The following is a 15,748-nucleotide window of genomic DNA, read 5'->3' as shown; positions in this document are numbered from 1 at the left end:
TATTATTATTATTATTATTGTTGTTGTTGTTGTTGTTTGTGATTATTATTATTATTATTATTATTATTATTATTATTATTATTATTATTATTATTATTATTATTATTATTATTATTGTGTATGTGTATTGATAAAAACAAATCCTGCCTTTTGGGATTTGAACCGCTTGTCTGCAGTTTGCCAGGCCAAACAATTTATCCACCCAGCCACGAGTTCCTTATAAGGAGTGGAACCTATATACCACTGCATATACTTTGAAAACTTTGTTTCTCACTACTTGCTTGGCGAGGAATGAGTGAAACCATAGAGTTTGATACAGTATGCCCTCAGTGATTCCTAATTATACATAGTGGCATATCAAAGTTTTTATTCCTCCTGTGGCTGCGTAAATATACAGTTGGCCTGAAAAAATTACGGGTCAGTGGTTCAAATTCCCAAGGAGGAGACTGCGTTTATTGTCTGTTTTCAGGTGAGATTATTATTATTATTATTATTATTATTATTGTGTATTATTATTATTATTATTATTATTATTATTATTATCGGTTTATGCGTTCTCGGTATCGTGATTTTATATCTTCGTTGTTGCACAGGACAATAATAGCAATATTTATATATCAGAATATCTGACACTCCATAGCCCAGTCAGAATTATTATTATTATTATCGGTGTATGCGTTCTTGGTATGGTAATTTTATTTATTCGATGTTGTATAAGAAAAATATAGCAATATTTATATATCAGAATACCTGACACTCCATGGTGCAGCCAGAATTGTTATATCTTGGAAATAATACATCTCTGTTTGCAACATTGCAAAGTAAAGTTTATGTAGTGTCTGCGGTAAAGTATATATTTTGGCAGAGGCCTTACACATTTCCTGTGAGTGTTAGGATTTTCTCTTTAAATATTGACTCAGGCTCTTGGTTTTGTGTATGTCACAAATAGCTCTATCTAATTTGTGGACTTTCAAGCAAAAATGCATAGACGTGCACCTTACTGTACAGTGTACACAGTCACCGCACTTAACGAAGTGTGGTGGAGCGAACACACTTGGGATAATTTGTTTATAATTTTTAGGCTCACACGTACAAACATACATACTTTATACATACATACATATGTATATACATACATACATACAAAAAGACAGACAGTCGTAATTTCATGTTGATTTAATGATATGCAATTACATAAATTATATGTAAGTGACGCAGATGCCGAAACTAAACAGCAAAGTCCTTCAGATTCATCACGTTGCTGTTTAATAGAGAGAGAGAGAGAGAGAGAGAGAGAGAGAGAGAAGAGAGAGAGAGAGAGAGAGAGACTGATATGTAAAATATAAGCAATGAAACAAATCATAACAAACAATGACTCGACCTTGAAAACGATCGTGTTATTGACCGTGATTAAAAATCAGTGAATAAATACAAATAATTTAATAATAAAAAAGATGAAATAGCACCTTCAGATGGACTGTGATAGACGCAGCGAAACAGCAGCACAGGACTTTGTTTGGTAGACTTCTCAGAGAAGCAAGATGTAGTCATTTTTCTAATGGACGCCCCTTTTCCTCGCTGCGCGGTTCCCAGAACTTGTGTCGAAACGTTTTCAGGCATCGCCTCCGCCTTTTCTTGTCATATTTTGAAGAAGGAGGAAGAGCGGTAAGAGGATCAGTAGGAAAGGTACCAAGAGGAGGAAGAGAAGGATGGGGAGAGCAAGAACAGGAGAAGGAAGAACTGTGAGAAACGAGTTTGTTACTCTCAATTTTATTTATTTATTTCTTTATTTATTTCTCTGCTCGAACGTCAAATTTTTACTGAGAAATGAATGAAAAGTGGAAATTAGACCCGCCATATTCTAATTTCAAGGAAATGCTTTACAAATAAGAAAAAAGAACCTTGTGGTCTCTGTAGTTTGTTTTTAAAGCCTGTTTACACAAGTAGCACTCTATAAATCAACGCACTGACACTGTCTGTTTGACTTTCTATTTCACACCCCCCCCTTTTTTTTTTTGGTCTCGGTAAATGAATATTTCGTTTACTTAGTGATGCTGATGTTACAAAATACAGGAAAAGCTTAACTGGAAGAGTGTTCATTACTTGCTTGTGTAGTAAAGTGAATGGTTTCTTTGTTGTATTGATATATGTACCGCTATGTGATCTGGGTAGTGATATGTATGCACCACTAAGGGCATCATGGAGATATATATAAGGATATGAAGAGAGAGAGAGAGAGAGAGAGAGAGAGAGAGATTAACTATATTGTCAAGGACCCAGCTCATATGCGACCTTGGATGAAAAGGCGTAGGTACCATCATTGTCATGGCTACCCTCATGTTCCAAGTAGCCTCGTTATCCAGCGGGCGGTCTCTCGTCAGACAGGGAGCGGAAAAAGGAAGGAAATGTCAAACCAATTAACCGAAGTGACTCTACGGCACCAAATCTCCACGGGACGTCCCGTCGGAGGACATGGTCGTTTTTTTCTGTTCGTCTCTTCACTGGCATATGGGCCGCTCTCAGAGAAAGAGCCAGTGCTAGTGCAAGGCCAGGTTGGTCTATTAGTAACTGAATTAATAAGTAGCGTATTCGTTAGGGCTTTTTTATGGATATATATATTTATACGTAAACATATATATATATATATATATATATATATATATATATATATATATATATATATATATATATATATATATATATATATATATATATATATATATATATATATATATACATGTATATATATATAATATATATATATATATATATATATATCTCTATATATATATATATATATATATATATATATATATATATATATATATATATATATATATAGTTAGATCACATCTAAAACAGAGCTATTACTAATACTTGGAATAATGCTTTGTCATCACCATTTATACAACGGGTTTGTTGTGTTGGAAAGAGCATCGGGTAGAGTTTTTAATAAATATATAGCTATTGCTGTTACTATTTTAATCGTCGATGTTGTCATAGGTGCGTAGATAGAAGTATGAAAAATTCACGAGGTAAAATAAGAGAAAAATAGAGCTAGTCTTCTGTGCTTGCCTTGTTTGTTTTGTTAGATCCGGCCACGGACATAACGCAGGCAGAAGGCTTGAGCACGCACTTTTGTAGCAGACGACAGATAACTGCATACAAATGCGCAAATAAAGTCAGTATCATATAATTTAGACAGTGGGTATATTTTCCTCAAGTTGCAACAGTCTTGAAATCTAAATGTTTTTAAGGCGTTGTTTAAATACTTATTAATAGAAAGGCGACTGCTACAGGTACGTGTAGGCTATTTCTCGATATAAGAAGTTTTCAGTCCAAATTGTTTTTAGTTTTTCCATTAATTATATGCCGCCGCCAGCCTTTCCATTCGTAAACATTGTTACTTATTATGATTATGGAGTTCCTGCTACCTTTCTTGCGCTACCTGTTATTTTCCCACAGAAGAAATACCTCCACAAAATTTTTTGCTATTTCTTGGGATTTTGTATTACGGACACCAGTGAGCTTGCATTTTAGTAAAGGGATTATAAAAAAAATAGCAAATTACTAAAAAAAATAAAATGCAGTCGGAAAGTAAGATTTATAACCAATATAATTACAGAGATTTTCGCACAATAAGAATACCCTGCAGCATACATAAATACACTTATTATAGATAAAGGGGAACAATTAATGAAGTGCAAAGTTAGGATTGGAATACAGATATAGAGCAGCCATGCTAAGGAAAGAAAATGTATAAAGAGAAAATGTTTGATCCTGAAAATTTTCTCAATTTTGTGAACCTTCAAGAGGCGCATATGGAAATTACTTATCTTGTGCCATGTCACATTGATGTACCTTGCTGTCAAAATAATTAGACTCGAAGAAAACAGTTTGGAAGTCATGCTTCATGCAAACATGGCTAATTTTGACATCAGGATCTGTATCGTGGTCATACTGATTCAAAATCAGAGGCAGGCTGAGAACACAGGTGAAGTTTTGGGGAGATGAATAATCGCAAACTAGTTTTAGGAGCTTGGTCATGGAGCAGGCAAGTCTCATTCTCAACAAGTCCCCCAACCATTTACTTTTTAATTCCTCCGGAATGCCATTGTTGAAAGTTAAAAATACTCATTTGATGTGTCTCGAAAAGTGTCTTTTACTTAATTCCACATTTATTTATTAATGTATTTCATTGTGAATTTCACATTTTCTATTTTACAGGAACTATCCTTATCCTTACGTAAGATATTTTTGTTTTTTTAATGAAGGCAATATGTGTTTGGATCTCGTGAAAGTGACGAACATTCTTCTGATATTTTTTATTCTTTTGGTGTGGACAGCAGACGACGGTTCTCCAACGTGAGCGACGTAGTGACGAGGAAGATCTCCACCACCATCGGCTGGAGGAGTGTCAACGTGGAGGCTGTTGTCTCCCAGGCCAAGTGTCTTGTCACTCAGTACATTCGGTCCAGACTCAAAAGGGCAGGTCTCCTCAACAAAAAACTAGGCCTACAGAGGCTGCGCTCCGTCGCTAATTTGGCCGGCGGGTGGGAGGTTTGTGAGGTGAGTTTTCAAGTCCTTTTTTTGTTTGATTTATGCAAATCTATAAGTGACACAAGGGCTATTCCATTCCAACAAACCTCTTTATGTCCCATTCAGCCACCACTCAACTGGGGGGGGGGCTCTCCTTTCTTTTAAAACGTTAGACCAATCCAATTTTCTCTAACCCTTCCTCACAGTAAGGCTAAGACGACATTCAAACCATTTAATGGATCATTTTCATGTTTCTGTATTTTTCGTCCGTTCATTGTTTATTGCTTAATATCTACTACGTAACTGAGCAAACTATTCATTTCATCTGATGCCAAACTTTTTCTTTGCCACATTCAACATCCACACTCCATTGAGAAGAGTTGACTGGGGCCCTTAATACGCCCCAGCCTTTGCTTTCATGAACACTGTTCTCTTTAGTACATATCGTAAAGCTCCAGGTACCTTCCTTGCATCACCTACTCTTTGATTCTGTTCAGTATTTGGATGGATTACCTCCAAAAAAAGACAGACGCTGTCCACACGCAAGCCCCTTCAGCATCCAAGGCCCAAGGTGTGTGGTTAAAAACCTCACTCGATAAATGCTCGCTGAAAGACAGAAGGTTGACACCTGGCCCCCTCCCTTTAAGGATAAAAAAAGAGTATGGTAAAACAAAAATTTATATATTCATTTATTTATTTATTTGGTGTGTATCATCTTTCTCTCCCCCCACACCCGCCACCCCCCGCCCTTCTCTAAATATGCTTATCATTCTAGTCAAGAGCCTAATGAGAGAAGGCGAAGGTTGTCAACCCTTGTGTAATGTCGAGCGCTAAATTTGGCGACATAGTTCAGAGGCTTATCTGTTTTGATATATATTTTATTTAATTTTTATTCGGTTGGATCTAGTTTAAGGGTGGTCTGTAATTAGAGACTTTTCCGTGGTCGGTCATGGGTTACATCATCATCATGAATAGTAAGAGAGAGAGAGAGAGAGATTGTGTGAATAGTATGTGTTGTGAGTTTCTGCGAGAAAAAGAGATAGATTGACTCATGCTAATTCCAGCACGGGTTGATGAAAGTAGTTTTGTTAACTGGATTTTCATTTAAGGCATCATCATCATCCTTGTGGTAGACGATAGATTGTTGAGAGAGAAGTCAAACAATTTGAAACAAGTACATCATCAGGAGAAAAATGAAGCCGAGCAGGTTATACTTACTTTGTGGTTCAGACATGCGTTGAATGCTCTCAGAGTTCGCTGAAAGATGTGTGTTCTAAGCTGCCTTCACACGTGCTGTTAGGAATATTATTTTTGTAGCGACTTGAGCCCTGAGATCTTTCTTCACTGTCACTTAGGTGTGCGTTTTGTTTCACTCAGAAGCCCCCCTGTGAAAGAAAATGAATGAGAAATTGTGATATTAGGATTCAAGATCACAGTGGTATCCCCTGGCTGCTTCCATGCTTTTCGTTTTGCTTCGTTCTTTATGTAATTATTTGCTTTCGAAAACTAATAGGCCATTCTTTAAAACGCACAAGAAATTGTCATTTTGAAATGGAAAAATAATAAATAATCGAGAAAAAAAAAAACGTAATGCGTACGAGCTAATTAGAGCGTGTGCCAACATCGCTAAATGCGTCCATCAGATATGCACTAAAATGCGATATAATTGACATTAGTGAGCCGTTAGCCAGATAATTTGGTGGCTTATTAGGCCACAAACTTGCTCTGAGCTTGAGCCGTTAGAAACTGACGTCTTATTACTGCCTTGTATGTCCTACTCTATTCTCTGTTCACTTAAATAAGGTTGGGTTACACACACACACACACACACACACACACACACACACACACACATATATATATATATATATATATATATATATACATATATACACTGTATGTATATACATATATACAGTACATATTGTGTGTTTGAGTAAGTTTTAGCATTTAAACTTGGTCTTCGTTAATATTATGGTCGATTTTTTTTATTACCTTTCAGCATGTAACGGTGGCAGGAATGTTTTGATTTAAAAAATGTGTTAATTAGTTTATTTGCCTTACGAATTCTCTTGTTATGCTTTTACGTTCCAGCTCTGTCAGTGATTATTTGCTACAAAGCAAACAAAAGGCAGATTTTAATACAACGAGAACGGACAAGTTTGGTATTAATGTGAACTACAGTTTCTGAATGCCTAATTTCGTAGTTCACGTGTTCATCTCTCTCTCTCTCTCTCTCTCTCTCTCTCTCTCTCTCTCTCTCTCTCTCTCTCTCTCTCTCTCTTACGAGTGAATGTATTGAGATGTTTCTTAGTTTGAAACATTTTTTAGTTTTCGTCGCATGCTTTTGCTTCTTTCGTAGTTATTGCCAATGTATATTGATTGGCAGAAAGCAACTTGTCATTCGAAGAGACGGCTTTTCTACAGAAACTGATAGTCTTCACTAATACAGAATGGTTGAATAGTGACTCTGTAAGAATGTGATCCTTATTATAAATTGCTCTGCAATTTCCCTAATGTAGGTTCTCTGTTGTGTGTCTGTAAAGTGTTGGAAAATGTCACGTCTGCCAAGATGTTTGGTATTATGATCAACGTAGTCATATTCTAAGTATCGGGGATTTTACACTAAACATGTAAATTTACAGGCGATGTTGATCGTCTGTTTCATCTTTTTACTAGGCGTAGCACTATTCCGCACCACCAAGGATAAATAACTTGAGGTAAAGGCGACTGAATATTCTGAGGCTATTGTAGAGGTTCTCGAGCTGCAGCCTCTTTTAAAGTACTTTTTAATGCCCTCGTTTCTTCCTTGAAAGTCGTGCTGTATGACGCAACAAGGTAGATTACAATTTTTTTTAAGTGTCCTTGGTATTAAATTTCCCCATTTTCCTTGAATGCTTTCATTCATTTTGTTTTATTGATACCCTTTGTTGGCCAGAAGTTGATAAATTCGTTGTACTTCTTTGCTGGCAGATTTCCGGGTATACTGCGGTATATGAATACTCCAGTTCATGCAAGCTGCCACAAGTGAATATTGTAGGACTTACCTGACAGGTGGATTTACAGTATACAGAAATTGTGGACTGCCTTTCATCTGCTTGTGTGGTTACAAAAATGAAGGGAAGACTTGTCCATTGTGGAACTAAGGTCACAGCTTTCACTGTGTGATAACTGTATCTCTCATGCCTCTGCGAAATTCATTTGATCGCAGGGCCTTTGTGTGATGCCAGCTGTATCCCTTTGTGTGATGTCAACTGTATCTCTCATACTTCTGCGAAATTCACATGACCGCAGGACCTCTGTGTGATGTCAGCTGTATCTCTCATATGCTTGCGATTTTCATTCGGTGATTCGCAAATGCTAGTGGCGGATCTTCAACTTGGAGTGCTGTCAAAGTACTCCAGTGGTTTGCATTATTAGTTGTTTATGCTCTTACCTGCAACAAGCAGCGATAAAGCAATGATGTCATTACTTAAAATATGCGAAATTATTATTTTCAAACGTCGAATTTCCAACGTCACGATGCCGGAATAGCCATTAACGCTCTCTCTCTCTCTCTCTCTCTCTCTCTCTCTCTCTCTCTCTCTCTCTCTCTCTCTCTCTTAATAGCTTCTTTTGCCGGAGTCAATATCCGAAACCAACAAAGAAAACTGAAGATTCTTAAAAAATCGTATATTATCATGATAGCCATCGACGGGAATTTAATGTAGATGCAGCTCTCTATCGAATTCTGTTTACTCTCTCTCTCTCTCTCTCTCTCTCTCTCTCTCTCTCTCTCTCTCTCTCTCTCTCTCTCTCAATTGCACTAATGCGCTTCATTTGTAAAGTAATAGAAAATGTCCTCTTATTCAATGCTGCGGTCCAATGAGACCCTAGTATTAATTCATCGAATCGGTTGTGTATTAGGACAGATACAATGCAAGAATTTCCAGATTCCAGGCCAAATGCGCGTCACAACAACATTGGTCATAATTTCGATGAGGTACATACGACTATAATGAAGCTGTGTTTCAATTGACTCGTAATTTTATATAAAATATCTGTAGTGCATAGGTCAAAACACAATAGTAAGCTTACATGCATGCCAGAAAAAGGTGAGATATTGGTTAATGCCATTTGCGGTATTAATATGTTTACTAAAAAAGGTGTTGGCTTACGGAATACACCCCAGTGCGTTAAAACAGAAATTGAAATTATATTGAACATTTTGAAATGAAGCATGTATTGGGCCATACTATTTTAAATTTGTAATAAGTGAAGAATGCGTTTGAATACTGCGTGCAAAAAAACTTTGGTTTTTTATCGATGTCAGACCAATAAGAACACTTAATAATCACAATGACAAAGTCATGTTATTTCACACATTCCAAATCTAGAGAAGCACTTTGAACAAAATGCACAAGCTCCTCTTATTTTCACTTGTATTGACCGCCGGTAATAATCTCTGCAAAAAGATAAGAAATCAAAGATAACCGTGATTTCCTGTCGTGAATTCGCGGGTCTACTGGTTCAGTCAGTCCTTCATGCCATCCACTCTCATACCATGAACTTCTCTGCTTTCTTATGTGTTTCATGAATCATTTAAAATGCTTCTTTCATAATCAACCTTGTTTTGTTCATACATCCGGGTGCCATTTCTAAAAATCTTGGTAAAGGCATCGAAAACAGTAAAGTTGTCGTTGTACTTATCCATTTAAATGTACCACGTGTGTAAATAGTTAATTTGTTAATTATCTGATAAGTGATACGAGACGCTTCCCAAACAAGACCCTTATCTCGTGAGCCCAGGGCAAACTTTGCCAAAAATCCCCTCGTTAATTAAGTTGCTTAATGACAGCGGGCCACCGACAGTCTCTTAAATTTTAAGTAATTATATCTTGAGGAGTCAATTCTTTATGAGTAAGTGGATAATTTAAGAGAAGTTTTGACTGGGTTAAATTAAGAAGTGCAGCTCGAGGAAAGCGACGTTGTTGACAGGTTAGGAACAAATAGTCAGCCGACGATAATGAGTAATGCGCATGCCTTCGTAACAGAAATGGTGACTAATCGTATAACGAAAGAGAAAATGCTCCGCACAAAACAGGATGGAAATAAACAGGGAACGTTTCGTGCGGGAGATGCCAGTTTAACGATGAAGCAGTGTCATGCCCGGGGTGGTAATTAAAACATCGTGAAGCCTGGAACAATCAATTTCACTCGTGCACATTTAAGTCTATTTATACTTCGTTTCTGAAGCGTACCGAGATCTCTCAGTGCATTCGTAGCTGAAATTTAAGTTGAAGTGTGTTGTTTGTTTTAGAAAACTAATAAGATATTGTCAGACTGATATCAAGAGACGATGACTGGGAAATAAAATAGTACAAAATCCAGCTTCTTTGAATGCCGGGAAAATGTGTTTTGGAAATTTGAGTGCCGAGAAAATATGTTTGGGGAATTGAAAGTACGGAATAACCTATTACTGAGGAAAGTTACCGAAGATACTTAACTTTGAACTGATGATTGAAGAGGCCATTTACATATTTGATCAAAAAACCTTAAGCAATTAAGGCATTAAACAGGAAAGAAAGGTTTATGCCACGATAAATATATTTACCGTATAAGTGAGATGTGTTAGAAGGAAAGGAGGGGCAGAAGTGTTAGAACAAAGGATCCTTGATTAGAGAGCATGGGGTGCCTGCAAGGTAGAGATTATTATTATTATTATTATTTTGAACATAAACCCCTATTTATGTGGAACAACCCTGAAGGAGCCATTGACTCGAAATTCAAACTTCCGAAGTATATGGTATTCATTTGAAAGTTAAAGAAATAAGAGATCAGTTGTAAAAATTGATGGTACAAGTTGTAAGGCTGTCGACGATTTGCTGATGAGACGTTTGTGTTGGTGTCTGAAGCAGCTGTAATTCTGATTGTTTTGTGATTGTATATACGGAAGTCTTACGGCAAATATATTTTTTATTGTCTTCATTTAAAAACAATCAGATGACTTGCTAAAATAATTATTCTTGCTCTCTCAATATCATCGGTACTTAGGAACTAACAGGTGCTGTTGGCATTGTTTGCAGATAATGTCTTCTTATCAAGACTTTAAATCAGTCTATACTTCTTCTTTTTTCTCTTCTGGCAAGCTTCTCAGGAATAAGGAAAAATTATTCAAGATTCTTTCCATTTACTTATTCTTTTTGAGTCGACCGACCATTTCCCTACCTCTCTCGGCAGCTTCATCAGGAGTGGATTATAAATCAACATACACAGTTTTAGTTTTCTGTAAAAGAAAACTATTGTGCCGGCTTTGTCTGTCCTTCCACACTTTTTCTGTCCGCACTTTTTCTGTCCGCCCTCAGATCTTAAAAACTGTTCAGGCTAACGGCTGCAAATTGATATGTTGATCATCCACCCTCCAATCACCAAACATAGCAAATTGCAGCCCTCTAGCCTCAGTAGTTTTTATTTTATTTAAGATTACATTTAGCCATAATCGTGCTTCTGGCAACGATATAGGATAGGCCACCACCTGGCCATGGTTAAAGTTTCATGGGCCGTGGCTCATACACCATTGTACTAAGACCACTGAAAGGTAGATCTGTTTTCGGTGGCCTTGATTATACGCTGTAGCGGCTGTACAGAAAACTCGGTTGTGCTGAAGAAACTTCACTGCATTTTTTACTTGTTTATTACTGCATGGGTAATAAAAACCGTGTATGTCAATTTAGTCCAGTCCTGATGAAGCCTTTGACAGAGGTGGGGAAACAGTCCGTCGACTAGAAAAAGAACGAGTAAATGGAAAGAATCTTGAATCATTTTTACTTATTCCCGAGAAACTTGCCAGAAGGGAAAAAGGAGTATAGACTGATTCAAAGTCTTGACAAGCAGATACTATCTGCAAAAAATACCATTGACTTAAATAGAAATTGTATATATATATATATATAATATATAATATGTGTGTGTGGGATATATATATATGTATATATGTGTGTATATATATATATGTATATATGTGTGTATATATATATACACTCAAATATATATTGTGTGCCTGTGGGTGTCTATTGTAGACGTGTGCTTAAGTAGTAAGAACAAGAGATAAGAGGAAGGAGTGGAAATCTGATCATTATAATCTTTAACATGGTAACAAAGTGTCTCCACCTCAACTCTCTCTCTCTCTCTCTCTCTCTCTCTCTCTCTCTCTCTCTCTCTCTCTCTCTCTCTCTCTCTGGCGGCCGTAGACATAATTGGGTTCCTTATGAGAAAAATCCTATCAACGAGGCATCCTTTGATGTCTCAAAACTACTCTCGGTAGTCTAGCAGTTCTTCAAGAAAATTAGTTTTTTCTTTTGTTGATCAAAGTAAAATGTGACGTGTTGTAGCTGCATATTATGCGTAAATATGTATATACTCCTTACATTATATATATACTAGCTGACCAACCTGGCGCTGCCCGGGAAATCTCTGAATGACAACCGATAAACTCTCTCTCTCTCCTCTCTCTCTCTCTCTCTCTCTCTCTCTCTCTCTCTCTCTCTCTCTCTCTCTCTCTCTCTCTCTCATCGCCATTCCTGTTAAGATAGTTGCTTCAGTTACATTGCCCAGCATTTTTGACATTTTATATTTCACCCCCCCCTTTCTATCGGGGCTGAACTTGGACTTGAAGGGCATCGAGAATGTTCTATTTATCCCAGTGATCTCGAAAACTATGGATTAGACTCTAATATCTGTCATTTTTGCCATTTTATTTTTCACTCCTTCTCACCCCACCCCCTTCATCTGGGCTGAACTTGGACTTGAGGAGCATCAGGAGTTTCACTATTCATCACAGCAACCTCAAAACTATGGATTAGACATTAATATCTGTAGTTTTCGGTTATTTTTACGTTACCATCTTGAAGGGCGCCAGGAGTGTCACTATTCTTCTCAGCGACCTCGAAAAATATGGATTAGGCACCAATATCTGTAGTTTTCAATTATTTTTCCATGTCACCCCCTTCCCATCCCTTCTCACACCCCGCTGCTGGCCTGAACTTGGAATTAAAGGGCATTGGGAGTGTCACTGTTCTTCTCAGGGACCTTGAAAACTATGGATTAGACACTAATATTTTTGTTTCAGTTATTTTTACACATCACCACCTTCCCACCTGCTTCTCACCCCCTCTTTCTATCAGGGCTGAACTTAGACTTGAAAGGCATCGGGAGTGTCACTATTCATCTCAACGACCTCGAAAACTATGGATTAGACACTAATATCTGTCGTTTTCTGTAATTTTTGCATTCATCCCCTTCCGACATGCCCCTTTGGTGCCAGTGATGTCTTACCCCACAATGTTCTTTCGAGATGCTAAGTCCATATGTATACCTAGTTTGGTTGAAATTGCTCTATGCGTTTCAGAGTGTATGGAAACATACATTTACCACACATATATATATATATATACATGTATATGTTTATATATATATATATATATATATACATATATGTGTGCGTATTTACATATATCTAACTATATATATATATATATATATATATATATATATATACATATATATATATTTATATATATACTGGGGACTGTCGTTTGCAATTCGTTATAGGCATCATTCAGTATAGAAGGAGATACTTGAAATGATTGTATTACCTCCCTTGTTTTGATATAGATAAGTCCATACGATAAAGTATCGATCCTTCTAAGTGTGTCAAGATTTCTAATACATTTCAATAAAAGCCATTGTTAGCTTAAGAACTGGATATGCGTTCTAATGTTTAAAACAAAATTAAAGTTATGTTTGTAGTTTTCCTGTATTTAAAACCTTTAATGAGAAAGTAACACAGCATTAATTCTTCGGTTTCACTGGGATAACAATTGCTTGATGTTTGTTTAACAATAAAATTACCACTTCGTTACAACAGGTATATTTTACTAATAAAACTGTCACCGGGACGTACAAAATAGTTCGTTATATCCCAGATTTCGTAATAAATAATTCTTTACATTCCTGCAGTTTTAAGTTCATTTATTTGAACTGGGAGCGGGGAATTCACTTTCATTCGTTATAAGCATGAATTTGACACAAGTCTGCAACTTATAAACGAAATTTATATATATATATAAATATATATATATGTGTGTATATATATATATATTATATATATATGTATATATATATATATATATATGTATATATATATAATATATATATATAAAATATATATATATATATATATATATATATATATATGTATATATATACAGTATATATATAATATTATATATATATATATATATAATATATATATATATATATATATATATATATATATATATATATATATATATATATATATATATATATATCTATGTGTGTGTGTGTGTGTGTGTGTGTGTGTGTGTGTGTGTGGAGCTAAATACTGCCGAAAAACTGAGCCCAACATGGAAACAAAGCGTAAGTAGGAGCAAAGTGAATTATTTTATTTTGTACGTATGAATGAGCGAAAATAAGGCCTTGACAGGGAAAGGTAAAGTCGTACAAAGCTCAGGCCGTCTCAGCTACAAACATTACTGTACAGAATATTTTCTTTCCAAGAAAACACCTTATACAGTATACAGTTCCATACTGGAATTTATTTCTGGTGATAGAAATTCATTTCTCGGTATAATGTGGTTCGGATTCCACAATAAGCTGTAGGTCCCGTTACGAGGTAACCAATTGGTTCTTAGCCACATAAAATAAGTCTTATCCTTGGGGCCAGCCCTAGGAGAGCTGTTAATCAGCTCAGTAGTCTGGTTAAACTAAGTATACTTAACTTTTTTAACTATAGGTCTTCATGTAATATACATACACACCCACACACATATTTATGTGTGTGCGTATTCTGTGTCAGGCAGGGCAGCCGATCGAGGCTACGGCCTACCCTACCGCCATATCAAAGTCCTTCAAAAGAAGGCATCGTGCTTACTCCATATAAAAATGGGAAAAAAACACGTTAAAAACGAAGAAGAAGAAGTATTCTGTGTGTGCGTATATTATAGTAGCATGTATAGAACTGTAAAATCCTTTATCTGCTTGCATATATATGAATACTGTATATAAGGTGTTTTCTGTAAAGAAGAAATCCTATACAATAATGTACTGTATGTATGTAATTGAGGCGACCTGAGCTTTGTATGCCTCTCCCTGTCAAGGCTATGTTTTCGCGTATTCATACGTACAATATAAAACAATTCTCTTTGCTCCTACTTACATTTTGTTTCCATTTTGGGCTCGGTTTTTCGGCAGTTTTAATGAGTGTGATTTTTTGCTCTTGCTCATGATAGACAGAAACAGTAATTAAGACGTTTTGTACACTCCGTATGTTTAGACTTAACGTTGTAATCTTCCATCTAAGCAGTGCATGAGGCTCGCCTTTCTTTTTTTTTTTTTTTTCATGCTCGAAATAGATAAAAGCATCGACTAGCCCATTCCGTGCGGCCTGACCTCGCAAGAGGAACCTCCTCCTGGGTGCATGTGATTATCCGGGTTCGCTGGAATTTGAGAAACTATTTCATTACCAGATTCATTATACAAAATTATTCCAGTGAGCCACAGTCGTCGTCCTCCCTCCTCTGCTACATTATCCATTGCGGGACGAGCATAAGAGCTTTGTGCACGCGCCGTAAACAGACGAGTTCCGTGTTGCGCAGAGGGAATCCGAATGACAATGAGATGACGAGTCTTTATTTTCAAGCATGGGATGGAATCTAGATTAATAAGATTGCTTGATTTTTCATGCACCTGTGTATTGATATGCTCTTTACGTACATACATACTTATACCTCAGACTAAGTGATATTTTGAAGTCATAGTTTGAATATTATTTTGTGGCGTTTGATTACCACGTATATTAGTAGTTCATACACACACACACACACACACACACACACACACACACATATATATATATATATATATATATATATATATATATATATATATATATATATATATATATATATATATATATATATATATATATGTACATTTATTGAAAAGAAATCACACATCAGAATATTCAGATTGTAGGGTGACTGGTTTGGTGTTAGAGTTGTTCTTGGGACCAGGGAAAGTTGTCTCTTTGCCTGCTTAATATCTTGATGGGTGGACTGAAGAAAAGATCATAAAAAAAGATAGAATATTTAGGTGTGAGATAGAAAATTACAGTAAATGACATGTGGAG

At 36.2% G+C, this 15,748-nt stretch overlaps 1 protein-coding gene across 5 annotated transcripts in view; it reads left to right on the top strand.

The window, feature by feature from the left end:
• The window catches only part of LOC136825313 (bcl-2-related ovarian killer protein-like), a 206,480-nt gene that overhangs the window by 84,290 nt on the left and 106,442 nt on the right, over positions 1-15,748 (top strand). For 3 of the 5 annotated variants that reach the window (XM_067081458.1, XM_067081467.1, XM_067081475.1), the window contains one exon: positions 4,347-4,569. In XM_067081458.1, coding sequence (XP_066937559.1) covers positions 4,347-4,569 — 223 coding nt within the window. The remainder of the gene's footprint in view (positions 1-4,346; positions 4,570-15,748) is intronic. The other 2 variants (XM_067081486.1, XM_067081497.1) reach the window with 1 other exon arrangement.

Source organism: Macrobrachium rosenbergii, chromosome 3, assembly GCF_040412425.1.
Source record: "Macrobrachium rosenbergii isolate ZJJX-2024 chromosome 3, ASM4041242v1, whole genome shotgun sequence".
Classification (NCBI taxonomy): domain Eukaryota; kingdom Metazoa; phylum Arthropoda; class Malacostraca; order Decapoda; family Palaemonidae; genus Macrobrachium; species Macrobrachium rosenbergii.
The sequence above is the reverse complement of the archived record's forward strand: the minus strand, read 5'-3'. Positions and strand labels throughout refer to the sequence as shown.